We start from the raw sequence: 15,097 nt of genomic DNA on the forward strand, positions 1-15,097 counted from the left end.
CCGGCCTGGTCCCGGGGTGCCCGGTTCCCTCAGGGCCGGGGGGAGGCCCGAGCCCGGCCCGGGGGCAGCGCCGCGGCCGTTTCACCCGGTGTCCCCGCCGCAGGGCACGTGCACCGGCCCGGGGCTTAATTACTGAGCTGATTTTAATACCATCCCGTCAATTAGGAGGGTTCACGGGGGGAGGCGGGGAGGCGGAGGAGGAGGATGCGGGAACGAATCCATCCCAGGCAAACCGAGCGGGAGGTTGTGCCCGTCCCGGGGCAGGGCCGGGACCTGCAGCCCCGAGGGCTCTGCCACCCCCGGGCCTCGGGGCTTCCCCGCCTCTGGGAAAGGCGTGGGGTGGTCTGGAAGTCCGGGAATAAAGCCCTTGTGAGGAGCATGGGGAGGTTTGTGTGAGGGGCTGAACCCTCTGCTGCTGGTGCTGAGCGCTCGTGGCGCGGGTTGGTTATGAAGCCTTTTTTACTTTCTCAAATCTCAGAGGAAAACACACAAATGCTCGTTTTTCTTTCTTTTCCTCCCCCTTACCCCCTCCTTTTTTTTTCCCTTCATGTAACTTCAAGGCCATTTAGCGTCACCAGTGGCAGAATATGCGAGGTTTTTTTGCGGGAAACCTTGTGCTTTGCATCGAGTGCGGCTGCAGCTCCTTGTGCTGCATGAAACGCTGGTGGGATTGACTCGGTGTTTGTTTTCTTTTCGTGCTTCGGTTCTGTTGTAGCAGCCACAGCTGCAGCCACAAACCCAGCTCCAAATGGCTGCTCTGAGCTGAAACACTGACAAAACCCACCAGGTGAAACCCAAACCCTGAGACCCAAACCCTGAACTTCCCCCAGGAATTAACTGGTGGGAAATGAAACAGGAGAAAAGGGAAGGAGGGATGGAAATGCTGGTAGGATTTGGGCACCGAGTAGTGAAAAGTATCCATCATTGCCAGCCTGAACAATCTTGAATTGCAGATATTTGCTAGATTTCTCTAGGTTTGTTCTTTTTAAAGCTGATTGTTGTGCTCGATTCAGATTATTTTCAGTTTCAGTGTTGCTGGAAAGTAATAATTTTTACATAACCTTCAAATTAAAAAAAAACAACCTAAAAAACCCAATCAAATTTTATGCTTTATGGTATGTGCTGCCCAGACTTGAAACATCAGAACTTGCATGTGAAACAGTTTATACACAAAATGGAGTGTTTTAATTATCCTAATGAAGTGGAAAAGGAAAATAAGCTACTCCAATAAAAGGCAATCAGTTGGTTAGAATATGAAATTTTATGGAATATAGAGACTTTATAGAATGTACTTGCAAATATTAAGGTGTTATGACGGATTTTTAGAACCAGATGTCCTATTTCAGTAGGTAATCACAGTTAGAACATTAGTTGCTGTTTGATGTTTAGTTTGAATTACAGAATTCTTGGCTGTGCTGAAATGTCTTGTAGGAAAATCTGTGGAGTTGGTGCTTCTCAGTGTTGTTCCGTCCTCTGCCTGTAAAGCTCCAACCCTCACTGAAATCAGGGGCAGTTGAACTTGCCCTGCAGAGATACTGTTTGGAGTTGACTTTGTTTTCAAAACTCCTTTTCTGTTTTTTATGTCAATGCTGATTCAACCACTGCTGACACCTGCCTGCTCAGCCAAGCCTTTCTGGTGCTTGCATCATAAACAAGCTAAAGCAAAGAGGTGATTTTTTTTTTAATTAGCAATTTTCTGACTCTGCTTTATTTCAATTCTTCAGCCTCTAAAATCGGTTTCATAGTCTCACTTTTTGTCTTCGAAAGGGGCCTTCAGAAAAACAAACAAGCATTTATAAACCCTTGCAGATGCTCATTGTAGCCTTGCTGTAAAAATTAAATGTATCGTGGCTGCCAAAGCTGTGTTCAATTTTCCTCTGACTCTGTCCTATTTATTTTCAGAACATGCTTAAAGAACTATTAATTCATAAGCCAAATGATCCCATTGAGTTTATGATAGACCATTTAAAGCAACACAACGATGATGGTAAGTGAAAACTGAGACATAAATAGTTCAATTCCTTATTTGTGAACAGCTGGTTGAAAGCTCTTCAGTTGGCAAATGGTGGAGAAAAGTTTTTAGGCTGTGTCTGGGGGGGGGAGGAAAGAAAAAGGTGAGCATTTTGGAATAGTTATAGGTGAGATGCTTTTAATTTCTTTTTCTTTTAGTGGGTAATCTAATAAAAAATGCACTTTAACAGTTTATAACAATGAAACCCTCTAAGGGAATAACAAAGAGTTCTAGTGTATCAATTATTAATGCGTTCTGTGCCCCATCTGATATTTCCTGTTGTCTTTAAGCTCGCTAATTACTCCTTTTGTCAGGTGTAAATTTGGTTTCCTATTCTACCTGGGCTGGCAGATTCTCTGGTTTTTTTTGATTAGTTTGTTACTAGCTGCTGTTAATGAGTTCCACTGCTCAGTGGCATCTCAGCTGAGGGAGCAGTGAGCAGTGCCTCCCTCTATGTGTAACAGAACCTGGTAAATTGAAGAGGAAGTCTCTCTTCTGCACAACAAAAGCATGTACACTCCATCAAATTATTTGATTTACAAACTGTTCACCCTTAGGCAGATTATATTTGGATATGCACAACTGAACTATAATTTCTGTTCTGCATGAGCTGTCAGGGATGGCTGGTGTCATGTGGCTTTGATGTTTCTTTAAAACCATAGTAAACCATTATGAAAGTTCTGCTGCAGCATCAAGGAAATCATTATCACCAGAGGTGCTGTGAGCTCTTGGTGGTTGGGATCAGATGGATGTTGATTGAAATGCTGCTAAATATACTTCTAAAAAAAAAGAAATCAAATCCTGCAAATTGTGTCCAGCCTTTTTCTGATGCAGGCAGCATGAGTAATCAGCCTGGTTTTATAGAGCCGTGGAAAAATATGTGGAAGGATTTCGTGTGGTTTGATAGAATGTTGGTCACATTTCTTCACATTGAGCTAACATTTGTCCTTAAGCCCCACAGAATTATCTGAGCAGAACCAGGCAGGTTTCCATTCCATGACTTTGGTTCTTAGAGGCTAAAGATAGAACTACAGCAGTTGCTTGTCAAAGGAAAAGCACTGACTGCTTTTGGGCTGGAAAAACCTCTTACAAAAGGGAAGGAACTCCAATTAAAATTAAAGCCTAAATGTTGTTTTAAGAATAAATTATATGGCAAAGAATGTAACAAATCTGTAGCAGAGTTGATTTTACTTTTTGATCATGGTGGAAGGTGCTGACTATTTTGAAGAAAAAAAAAACAAACCAACCCTTATTAGAGCCATCAGTAAAGTGATGAATTTTCATGATCTTGCCTTGCTAGACAGTTTTAGCCCTGGAGAAAATTTCAAACAGAGATGTGTAGCAAAGCAGCATTGCATCTCCTCCAGGTGTGAAGCTGGAAAACCTTTTTAATTAATAATAGGATCTAAAGTACTCTTAAAAACATGAACAAGTCTAATTATGATTGTAGCTTCCAGCTGCCTTAGATCTGTAGGTCAAATATGTTGGTGCTTAAGAACTCTGCTGTTCTGTCCTGTGCTCCTTCTCAGAACCTTAAAAGAACCTATCAAGACTGAGAACTCTTTCCTATACAAAGATGCTTGTTTTCTCCATTGTATCTTGGATTGTGCTAATAATAATAATAATAAAAGGTTTCAGGGTCCAAGTGGCATTTCTGTGAGTTCTTCCTTTCCAGGAGTAGAAACGTAAAGAAGAAAGGTAAAAAAAGTTCAGCAAGTGTTCATCACAAATGTGTTTTTCCTGTGTGACAAAGGGTTTCTCTTACAAGCCAAGCAAATGTTCTTGTGTTAATACTAGTTGTAGAATTTCGTGGACTTAAATGGAGCTCAGTGAATCCAGGTATTGTTTTGTGATGTTCCAGGATTCATTTTGTTATTAGTAAAATAATCCTTGAATACTAAATCTTACTTTCCTTGGAAGAGTCAGTCCTATAACATCCCATTAAGAATAAACATGTAATGTGATTTGTTACTGAAGCAAAAAGGATTTTTCTACATTCTTCTGGCTTCATTTAGCTGCTGGTTTAGTCCTGCAGTGTTAAATAATGACTCTGCTGCTTGGAGGGGTTAAACATGACACAGAGCAGTGTCCTGGTGGTGCCCTCGTGTCTTATGTTTTGGGAGAACGTTATAAGGAGCCTTACAAGTGTGCAAATGAGTAAATCAGTGAATTCCACTGCCCCATCTGCTGCCAGCCACTAAGCAGAGAGAAAACCAGATTTAGTACAAAGTGAGCATTTACAGTAGCCCTGGGCAATATTAAAGCATGATATGGTGTATATAATGGTATGTTTCGTTTTTTATCAAACGTTTGTCCAAGAAAGCTGTGTATTAAAGCTTCAATACCTAAGGGTTTTCTTGTGAATTTTAAATCATGCTCCTAGTTAAACCTCAAAAGGATCTGTGGATGGAAAGGTTTTTTGATTTGCTTTGAAGTGGTTTGAAGAAGTTGATTAGTGTTGGCACCCGAGCACTCTTTTATGACGCTGTTTATAAATAATTCCTAAGTACCGGGCTGGAGTTTCAAGGTGTTAGTTTAAAAAAAAGAAAAAGACCCTAGGATTTAATCACATTACATTTGAAAGAAATTAGGTGATAAAAACAGCTGATGTATCCTTTTAAAGTATTTTTCTACATTGTGTACTAGTTCTGTTGCACTAGCAAGAAGCAACGAGGGGGGAGTTTTCTCTTAAACCTTCCAAGTCAGATAACTTTGTAAAGATGAATCTCTAATTTGGGTTTCATGTCTGTGTAAAAATTGCACCTGCCCAATAAGTGTAAGTGCATGGAAGGCCTCATAAAAATACAGTTCACATCCTTCCCTGTCTGCTGCCACAAGATACTTTATCTCCCTTAGTTATCAAGAGCTGAAGAGGTTTTTGGGTGAGAAGATCTTTGTTTTGACCAATGTTACTCCCAGTAAATACTCATTGGTCCCTTCTGTCTATGGTCTTTTTTTGGTGGTTGGTTTGGTGTTGTTGTTTTTTTTCCCTGAGGTGAAGGGGAAAAAACCCCATCAAATATGTTAATAAAAAATGGGAGCAGGAGGGATTGCACCCCAGGATGTGTTAATGGGAAAAGTCCCAAACACTTTCCTAAGAGTTCCTCTGTTTTCCTGTGTTTGTGTTGCCTCTAATTCATGCCCAGTGAAGCCTGAAAGGGGAATGCCTGTGGTGTTGTCTGTGTGCATCACATCAAGAGTGCCTTCAAACTGGGGTGGGTTTTTCCCACCTTGCTCCCTCAGGGAAAGGAGAGGGGACAAGAGCTAGAGAAACACAAGATAGAGAGATGAAGAAATTTACTTGTAATGATGACTGAAAAACCTGAAGGTCACTGTCAGAAATAAAGAAAGTGCTGAATTTTGCAATATCTAAGCCTGCTCTGAACCCTGACACAACCTATGGAGATGAAACTAAAAAGTGAAATGGCATTATTTGTGATGAGAGCCAAAATCTTTGCTAAAGTAGAAAGTATCTTTACTCCCATGCTGTGTAGGGGGGATGAGAGAAAAGGTGATCTCCAGAAGTCCCACCCAATCTCAACCATTCTATGGTTATGATCAGGGTCACTTTTCAATAATCTTGTTCTGCATGTACAGGCCACAATATTTTTTTCATCACAGAATGTGGTAGGTCTAAATCAATGTTTTGGGAATAAAAGTCAATCTCAAATAAGGAAATATTTGGATCTGATGCTCTGGTTCACCCACTAAACCATCCTCGTTCCCTTTTTTCACCACTGCCTGAAATCTCCATTCAGGCAGGTTTGTAACTGCCTGTTCCATTGTGGTTACACTGCAATGCAATAGTGGGAATAGCAGGAAACCGGTTGGGCTTTTTGCTGCTCTTTATCTTGACATTCACATGTTCTTTTTTCATAGCTCCAAGAGTTTGTGTACTGGGTCCACCTGCTTCAGGAAAAACTACAGTTGTGAGTATGTTACCTTCAGCCTTGGGGTGCTGCACACTTTGGACTTCCCACTGAGCACTTGTGAGAATGTTGTTTTGAGAAAATAATTGTCTGAATTGCACCAGCCAAGCTGAGGGGTGACATTCCTAAGGGATGCACCTGGATAACACACTGCAGGTTAGTGGAAGGGTTGGAGTGGGCACTGTGAGAGCTCCCTCAACAGCGGCCGTGCTGCTGCTGCAATGTGGCAGGAGTCTGCCTGCCTGGCTTTCCCAGATTTTTAGCAGACCTATTTAACAGAGGAGCAGTGCCATAATGAGGTGTTTGTGGAGTTCCCATCTTCTGGATTGCTCCATTTCCATGGCCCAGTTGTGTGTTGTGCCTGCAGGTACCACTTGATTGAAAATGTCAGAGTTGTGTTTGAACCACAGAGATAAGTGCCCAGAGGAGCTGCAGGGGATGGTGGTGTGCAAGCCAGGGATGAAGGTGCTTTCTTCTCTCCAGTCCCTGTCAGAGTACAGGAGCTGAAAAAGACTTTCTTCAAAGCTGTAGACTCTCAAACATCTTCATAAGAACCTGCTCCAAGTTACACACACAGTTTACTGAAATGGAAGGCTAGGAAATGCTGTCTGTCTTCCTGCAGCCTTCTGGAAAAAGCCTCATTTTCTTTCCAAATATTTTAACCTGTGTTTTTTTGGGTTTTTTTCCTCTACTTCCCTCAGGCAAGGTGGCTTTGTAAACATCTGGGTGCCATCCGTGTGTCTCGGGAGACTTTGTTAACCAAGGGAATATCAGCGCTGGTAAAGGAAGCAAAGGCCTATAAAGAAAGAAATGAGGTGTGTAAGAGGGTTAATAATAGGATTTCTCATGTCACAGAAAAGGAATTATGTGGCATTCCCATGATTTCCACTGCTCTGAGTTGAGCAGATCAGAGTAAATGCTCCTATGTCTGTGGTGGTTTGTAGGTTGGTGTGTAGGGCCTTGCAGAGGAGAAGGGTAAACTCTGCTAGATAGGAAAACATCAACAAAAATGTATCAGGGGATGGACTGAGGGCAGGAGAGGAAGACAGTGAGAAGTAATGGAGGTCTTGGAACATTAACCTTAGACATGAGCAACAGAATTGAGAGAAGTCCAGCTATGCACAATACAATTTAAAGACTGGTTCATTATATCATTAAACAAATCATCTTCTGCTTGAGCATGTTTAGTAATCTCAATAAAATAAGCATTAATCTCTGAAGTCTCCTTCAGCACCAAATGCTCTGGAAAATATGCAAAGAACTTTTTTTTTGATCTGGCAGTGCTACTTAGTTGTGCATGATTTCTCTGTAGTGTATACAAATAACTTGGTGCCTTCACTCAGGAGTGTGACAATCCAGCCTGGCACTGAACACTCTAGAAGCTTAGGAGCTGAGGCAACAGCAGCTGACTCAGGGAATCATTTCTTCTTGGGTTGATGTGCTTCACCCAACTCCAAGTACCCAGTTTGCTAAATACAGGTCTTTAAACACATTAATTCTTCATTGTGGGCCTCACAGTTAATGTTCAAAGGAGTTGGTCCAAAGAACATTCTTTCCAGATCACCACAGGATGAGTTGATCAATGTTAACTGTGTTGTTATTTAAAAGACTATTGACAAGTAGACTGGAAAAATCTGTTGAAAGAACATCCAGAATGCACAGAAGCATCTTATCTTTTCTCCCTCATCACCTATTTTCACAAAAATTGAAGCAACTTCTCACCTGTGAGAATTCCACACTAAATTTGATTGCAGTTGGCCAACAGATTCTTAATTAGCTGAGATGATTGATGGTGTGATACAAACATGATTTTTTTTTTTCCTTACAAAATTAGGCTGAAAATGGTGGTGTTTGTTACATTGAATTAGTGAATGAAGTTTGGAGATGCCTGGAGTAATATACTTAAAGATCTGAGAGGAAAGGAAAGAGCTTATTGAGCTCACTGAACTTATTGGCAAAAAGATTTGCTTTTGCTGGGGTGATATAAAATTATTCTTATCAAGAATATGTACTTTGAAATATTTTTTTTTCTAATTATTAAAGATTGTTTTGCTAGATTCATACATTTCAACATAGAGGGGGAGAATTTAAAACAAAAATTCCCTTTGGTTTAATTACTGTAATTATTAACATATTTCAGACTATACAGATGCACTTTCAAGGGTGTCCTTTTGGGCTTATCTGATTTAAAAAGATGGATGGTGTGGAAGATGAAAGTCAAAAATGTCAAGGCTAATCAGGTACTGGGGAGTGCCTGAAGAGCTGGATCTGGTGGTGGTTTGTACTGTGCAGTTTGCCTTTGCTTTTGAGATGTTAGATCCTAGAAGAACATTTTCACTGAATAATTTCTTTTGTTCTTTTCTGAGTTTGCTTTTTCAAATGTAACTCCTTAAACTCAGAGGAGAAATCCTTGTTTCCTCTAAATCCCTGCAAGCTTTAACTGGCTTAAAAGGTAGCCAAATTGTCATCTCAAGAGCTGTATTTTCCCTTACTGATTCATGCCTGCTGGATAAATCTACTTTTGCTGTAACTGACCCCCTAGTTCTTCTAAAGCAAGGGGTGAACTTGACTCCTCCAGTTATACACAAAATCCATCAGCACTCAGAGGGTTTGAATGTCTATGTGGGAGCAGAACAATAGCTGTTTATACTGTCTGATACAGTCAGGGCATTCCAATGGTCTAGTCTTGGCCAAAGCAATTTAATAAATGGAAAGAGGAAAAGCAGGAACTAAGACTGGTTTTGAAAGGCTGGTGTGAAGATCATCTAACCCAATTTAATGTTTCATGGGTATAAGGTTACTGTGGCTAAATTAACCCCAGTGCCAAAGGTCGTTCATTTTTAGGTCAGTAGACCAAGGTTACCAGCTCTGGACAAACACTACAAAAAGTTCCACATGTTTGTTCATATATTTAATCTCTGTTGTCTTCATTTTCAGTGAATGCTAAAGCATTTGAGTTCCCCTGGCACAGGAATTAATGGGAGGTGTATTTAAAATGTGTCATTATTCTCTGCAGCTCAATTTTTAAAGCTGGACATGGAGTTGTTCCCTGACACACACTTGGCCACTTATTAATGAGCACAGCTCAGGTAGTGGATTTTAAATATTGACACTGAAAGCAAAATGTGATCATTCTGCATGTGGAAATCTTCCAAAAAGAAGTCAAACATTTTTGAATATTCAATAAATTGGAAGAACCACAAGCTCTCAATAAATATTCCATGAAGAGAAAAAGGGGCTAGATTTTTTGCATAAATCATTGCAAATGATTCCCTCATCTCTAGTTATGATACTGTTAATAGGAAGCACCTTCAGATTTTTCCTATAGTGAAGCCTAATGATGAGCTGTTGCATATTTCACTTTTCCTGTTAACTGGATAAAAAAAGAAGTTGAAACAACTGTGGTAATTGTGGGCTTGTGGGATGGGTGTTGCTCTTCATGCTGCACTAAACTGCACTGAAGGTGTTTGCATACTACATAAGGGCTTCAAACTACAGTTGCATCGTATCCCTGTGCTCTTTTTGAAGAAATGTAATAGAAAACTTGGTGTCCTCATCTATTCACGTTCATAATTCTAATTTATTTCAGGACAAGCTACTATGAAGGAACAAATAGGAGGTGTTCCAGTCTTGTGTATATATAAACCACCCCCAGGCTTTCATTTGTATTTATCTGAACCAGCTAAATCTAAACATTCATGATTGTCAACATACTAAACCAGATTTCTTCAAACTTAACTTCTCTGTGAAGTGCAACATTTATATTTTTTTTTGCTGTAGCTGTTTTCAGGGTAAATATATCCAAAACTTCCCATGGGAATGGCTAGGGGAAGTGCTCCCCCCTCCCCAGCAGCAAAAAGTGTAGCAGTTTTATGAAAAGATTGCAAAACCAGAAGTCTGAGTAGATCAGGCATGTCAGGTGGAATGTGCTGTCCCTGAAATACCATGGAATGTTCAAAATGAATCAGGCATGAGAGAGTTTTTCAGCAGCGTGGAAATAGTGGTTAAACCAGTTGTGCATGGGCTGAGACACCCTGGTTTTGGGGAGGTTTAAACAATTCAAGCTAAAGGTCTTTCCACTGGCTGCCTTGGATGTTGGGACAGGCTCAGGGCGCCTGGAATGAGGTTCAGTTGTGCAGTTATGGACTGTGTGTGTCTCCGTGTCCTTCCCTGCAAACTGCTGAAAGGTGAAGTCCCATCCACCAGGCTCTTGATACATTTCTATGAGTGTTAAGGATTGAGAAATTATAAATGGGCTGATATGTATCAAATGTGATGATTTCTAGTCGAATTATTAAGTGTTCTACAAGCAGCCTATTGAAAAAATGATTTTGTAGGGCACTGCTCAGTGGGAGGAAAACTGACCAGGAAATGAGACTGGAGTGGAGCCACAAAGAGCAGAAGGACTGAACCACTGAGATCCTCACGTGCGTGTCCTTGATTGCTTTTCTGCAATAAACCCCCTCAAAAAAGAGACCCAAGGAATGCTACTGCACTGGAAGGAGCTAGTACAATTTTGGTTTAAATTGGTTTGGCAAGGCTTAGCAGAGTGGACCCCCAGCAGTCACCAGCCTGTCTTGACATGACACATCAAAGCAGTGAGAAGGACACGGACTGTTCCTGGGAGCAGCATGAGGCACCTTTGGAAGGTGACAGGCTCAAAGCCACAGAGCCAGGCTCCAGCAGGGAGAGGCTGCAGGAGGCTCTGATGAGCCACCCTCTGGGACCTACTGACTTTCAAGAAACACAGCAATTTCTTTCCCTTTTTCTCTTTTACCTGCTTGTGGATGACTGATATTAGGGGAGGCACTGAGAACTGGGGACAGCAGAGAGAAACAAGACAAGAAAACCACCACCTGACTGAGCCACCTTGTCCATTCCTCCAGCTGAGGACTGGTCTCTGTGGTTTGGGAAGTGCTTCTTTAAAGTGCCTTGTGTTTCTCCTGCTCAAATTATTTTGTGATAAAATGGAAAAGATGGTTATGAAACCTTTTCACAAATTCAGCCACATTTTCATTGTATTATCTGCAGCCTTTAGCATAAAGGAAACCTACAGAAATACTCTTTTTTTTTCTTTCCCTGGCTTTATGCCCTTCAGGCTGTTTGGTTAGAGGGAAAAAAAGGGATGGTAATCCACAGTATATGGAATTGTGTGGAATAAAGAGTCAGTCTACCATCATTAAGTATTTTTTTTGGCTTGGGAAGTAGAGAATATGACTGCAGAATTTTTTCTGAATATTCATTTTACCAAAATAAACGTGTCTCATCAAAGCATTTAGGCAAACAATTAAAAGCTGCTCTGGCCAAAGGTTTAGACTTTGTCAAGTTTAACTGTCTAAAACAGAGTTTGTTCAACCAAGTTCAGCATAGAATTAAGGCCTGAATTAACAAGATAGTGGAGAAAATTCTTACAAGAAGGAAGGAAGGGTATTGTTGATTTCTTGTCAGGAATCTAATGTCATCATGGAAGAGCTGTCATGGGGGTAAAAACCTGCTAAATCTGTACAGGAACTTTGCTCTGGTAGCAAATAGTGTCTTCCAAAACATCTCTAGATGTGGGGAAAGTTACAGTCACAGAAAGAAACAGCACTTCTAAAAATCTTGGCACATACACTTTCAATCCCATTTCATGGTCCTGAGTTTAAAAAGAAACAAACTTTACCATTAGAATGTACTTTCAATCAACTCTCTGGGTGGTGAAAGAGTGAAAGTTAGTTGAAACCATGAAACAAACCTCATGACAAACTATGAAATCAGACTCTCTCTGTTACTTGCTCTGTTGCTTGAGACCCTGCTGGTCTCTCAGGAGAGCTGGTCAGAGGGTTGATGCTGAGTCCACTGACAGTGGTGGGTCAGGTACTTGTGGGTCTGATGTTCTGAAGGAGCCTGATGTCCAAGGTGTGTGTTAGTGCACAGAACCTGGCATAGCTCCCACCTTCCTGTGCACAAGGCATGGATGTAGGCTCATGTTCAGCTTACCTTGAAAGCTGATTTTTGTGCCTTTATTAATTCTGTGATATGTTAATGACTTGGGCCTGGCACAGCTTGAGTTAGTTATTTTGAAGAAGACATCTCAGTTCACCTTTAACCACACTATGCCTGCATGCTCAGATTCCTTTTGAACTCAATTGTGAATATTCAGCCTTTTTTGTTTGTTTGTTGTTGTTGTTGTTGCTCTTTCTTTAGGAAATTCCCAATGAGCTTTGGGCCAATCTGATCCAGAAACGTCTGTCAAACGTGGACTGCATCAAACAAGTAAGAATTGCTCCTCAGAGGGCCGGTGGGATAAGCACTTAGACAACTCGTGCAGAGTAGTTAGCATTCTGAGTCCTGAGCAGAGGAGGGAATGGGGGCAAATCACCCGGGGCTCGGGAGCTGGTTGCTTTCTTGAACATCAGCAGAGGGAGTTTGGAGCTTTATTAACAGGATAAAGGGGAGGATGAGAGTGTGCATATGCTAATCTTCCAGCACAGAGATGATCAAAGGCTGAACAAGCAGAGCTTTGTTGCTTGCCTGGGGCAACTGGCAGAATTCTAGTGGACAAAACAGATAAACAGAAAATATATAAAAATCAATACGTCGAGATTTTTAACTCTTGTGGAGGAGAATGGGGAAGAGAATCTGATGTTATTCACAGCAATTTTCTTTGTTTCTCATGGTGTATTTTTTTTCTGCTTCCCATTTGATGAAAAAACTGCATTTAAATATATTCTCTTCTGAGTAATAATGAGCAGGTTCACTGCTGGTTTATACAAAGAGGCAACTGAATTTTAGGCTTGGCTGTATTCACAGTCGTGTGGCCTCCCCCCTCCTGCCCCATGTGCTCTGCCTTAATATAAGTAGAGACTTTTAACCAGAAGAGAACTGAAGTAGATTAATACTGGTTGAAATTAATGTCTGCACTCAAGGAAAGCAAAATCTCTTTCATGTGTTTCCTTTAAAATCTCCAGTAGATGTTATGGTTTATTGAGTCAGCCCATTAGAAGGGATTATTTTTAAAAGACATACTAATCTAATGGATAAAACCCTGTTTCTAAGCAGTGCCAAAATCCAGACTGCACATGATGTGGTGCATTTCTTGAGAGGAAAGGGTCCAGTCCAAAGGAGGTGTTATGTTGATGAAGGACTAAGCAGCTTTTTTTCAGATACATGGTGTTTTCAGACCTGTCCCAGCCACATCTTTGGGTCAGGGTGTGACTGGTGCTTCCTGACCTCACAGAGATAACTTAAGGCTCATAGTTTTATTGAAATCTGTTGCTTCTCAACATCACCCTTACCTACCCTGTTGGTTGAACAGAGCACGGGTGGTAATAAACTTTGCATTGAAGTGTGAAAATTGCTTCCTAAAGTGTCTCAGCATTGGGCACTGAAAGAAACTACATATGCTGGAAAACTTACGTCTTGTGCTTTTCTCTCTCTGATTTTAGTTTGCAGTGATCTGCAGCTTGGATCCTGTCATCAATATAAAACAAAGTCATCTTGGGGGTTGGGCCGTTGTCTTGTAGTTTTTAGGATGGCAATTCTGCAGCACAGAGATGTCTGTAGGTGCAGAGAAAAAGCAACAGAACTAACAAGGGCTGAAAAAATGTTCTGACTCTGATTCAATGTTTTGTCTTTTAGGACTCAGACAATGGGAATGATTGTCAAAGAAGCCCTTGTGTACTTCAGTGCAAAGTTAACTCTCTTGGCTTAAGGCCCTGGTGGAAGGGCTCTCCCTGGCCCTGCCCTGGCTGAGCCGGATCAGATGGTCAATTACAGAGGATGAGGTGGGGGGAGGATAACCTGATCAGGGTGGTAATGAATAGCTGGAGATGTAATCTCTTCAATTGTTCTGCCCGAGAGGGTTGCTAGAGGACATCAGTCTCTTTGCCTGATTAACAGAAGGTGTGTTTTCAGCACCTCATTTTTCCAGTAGTGGTTGTGAGATTGTTGAAGTGAGTTTTACCATCAGTGTGTAAGCAAACCCCAGTGCCCTCCACAGGCTGCATCCACTCGGTGCTATTTTGCCCCATGCTGTCTATAATTGTTGGTATGGCTCTCATATCAAGGGAAGGAGCTCTCAGTGACAATTATTTTAAGTATTAGGTCAGGTGAACTCTGAGCAAGGTGACAAGATGGTTAAATTTCCAACAGCTGCTTAGTGTCTTGCCTGCATTTTCTGTCCCTGTTGTTATCACCAGCACCACTGAATCAGTGCTGGGTGTGTTCCAAGGGGGAAAAAATACCCTTTATAAACCTTTCTTGACATGCAGCAAGAATGGGGTGGATGTTGTTGGTCCAGTTAAGGTTTCAGCTGTTTATAGAAAAACCACATAGTTGGGTTTTCAAAGTTGTTGTGGTTGTTAAAAATCTTTTCATAGGTAGCCATTTGTGGTCACTGAAAGCTCCTCACTCTCTGTATGTCTTTTCCATTTGAAAGGGGAGCTGTGCATTTTGATTCCATTTTTTTCCTCATGTGATAGGAAATAGAATTAATGCTGTGGATTTTGCACTTTGTTGGACAGATTTCTGGCATTTCTCTCAAAGCATGAGTCAGCTCTTTTTTGTCTGAGACTGCTAATAGATTAGGAGCAGTGTGTTGGACCATGGTACCACCAGCTGTTTGTTTTATTTCTCCTTGTGGTGTCATTGGCTTGGCATTAATTGTACAGCTTTCATCCCACTGGCAGTAGGAACACAGGATTTTTTTTGTGCCATTGTTTTGACACTCACAGGTTTATAGATGTCACAGGCATCCTCCAAGGAGAACATTTTTATTGATCAACAGCTCTGCTGAGACTCTGGGTTGTGTGTTCTTCTAATACAAATGTAGTGAGGGCTGTGAGGGATCTGAGGGATCAGGCAGGTAGGTCTTCCAGCACACACAGAAAACTTATTGCAAACATTCTGTTAGAACCTGGGACTTGGGAAGCTGATACGAAGAGTTTTCATCTTACAGGGTTAGTACATGTTGGCTACAGCCCCTCTGGCTGCTGGTGTTGGGAAGGGAATTGGGAGAACTGGGGAAGGCTGGTGAAGAGGTTGCTACATGGTAGATTTGTGAGAGGCAGAGCTGAGCAGCCTTGCTTGTGTCTTAGGACCATTTAGAAACTAAGGTTAGGCCAGGGATTGACACAGATAGTGGCAGAATTACTTCTGATGGGCATGAAGCAGTTCA

At 41.4% G+C, this 15,097-nt stretch overlaps 1 protein-coding gene across 1 annotated transcript in view; it reads left to right on the top strand.

Annotated features, from left to right (window-relative positions):
• Positions 1–204: 204 nt before the first annotated feature.
• The window catches only part of AK8 (adenylate kinase 8), an 81,304-nt gene continuing 66,411 nt past the window's right edge, over positions 205–15,097 (top strand). The window contains exons 1-5 of the mRNA XM_009998976.1: positions 205–369; positions 1,903–1,987; positions 5,891–5,940; positions 6,642–6,755; positions 12,127–12,195. Of these exons, the coding sequence (XP_009997278.1) occupies positions 205–369; positions 1,903–1,987; positions 5,891–5,940; positions 6,642–6,755; positions 12,127–12,195 (483 nt within the window). The remainder of the gene's footprint in view (positions 370–1,902; positions 1,988–5,890; positions 5,941–6,641; positions 6,756–12,126; positions 12,196–15,097) is intronic.

The sequence above is a fragment of the Chaetura pelagica genome, unplaced genomic scaffold, assembly GCF_000747805.2.
Source record: "Chaetura pelagica isolate M959 unplaced genomic scaffold, ChaPel_1.0 scaffold405, whole genome shotgun sequence".
NCBI classification, from domain to species: domain Eukaryota; kingdom Metazoa; phylum Chordata; class Aves; order Apodiformes; family Apodidae; genus Chaetura; species Chaetura pelagica.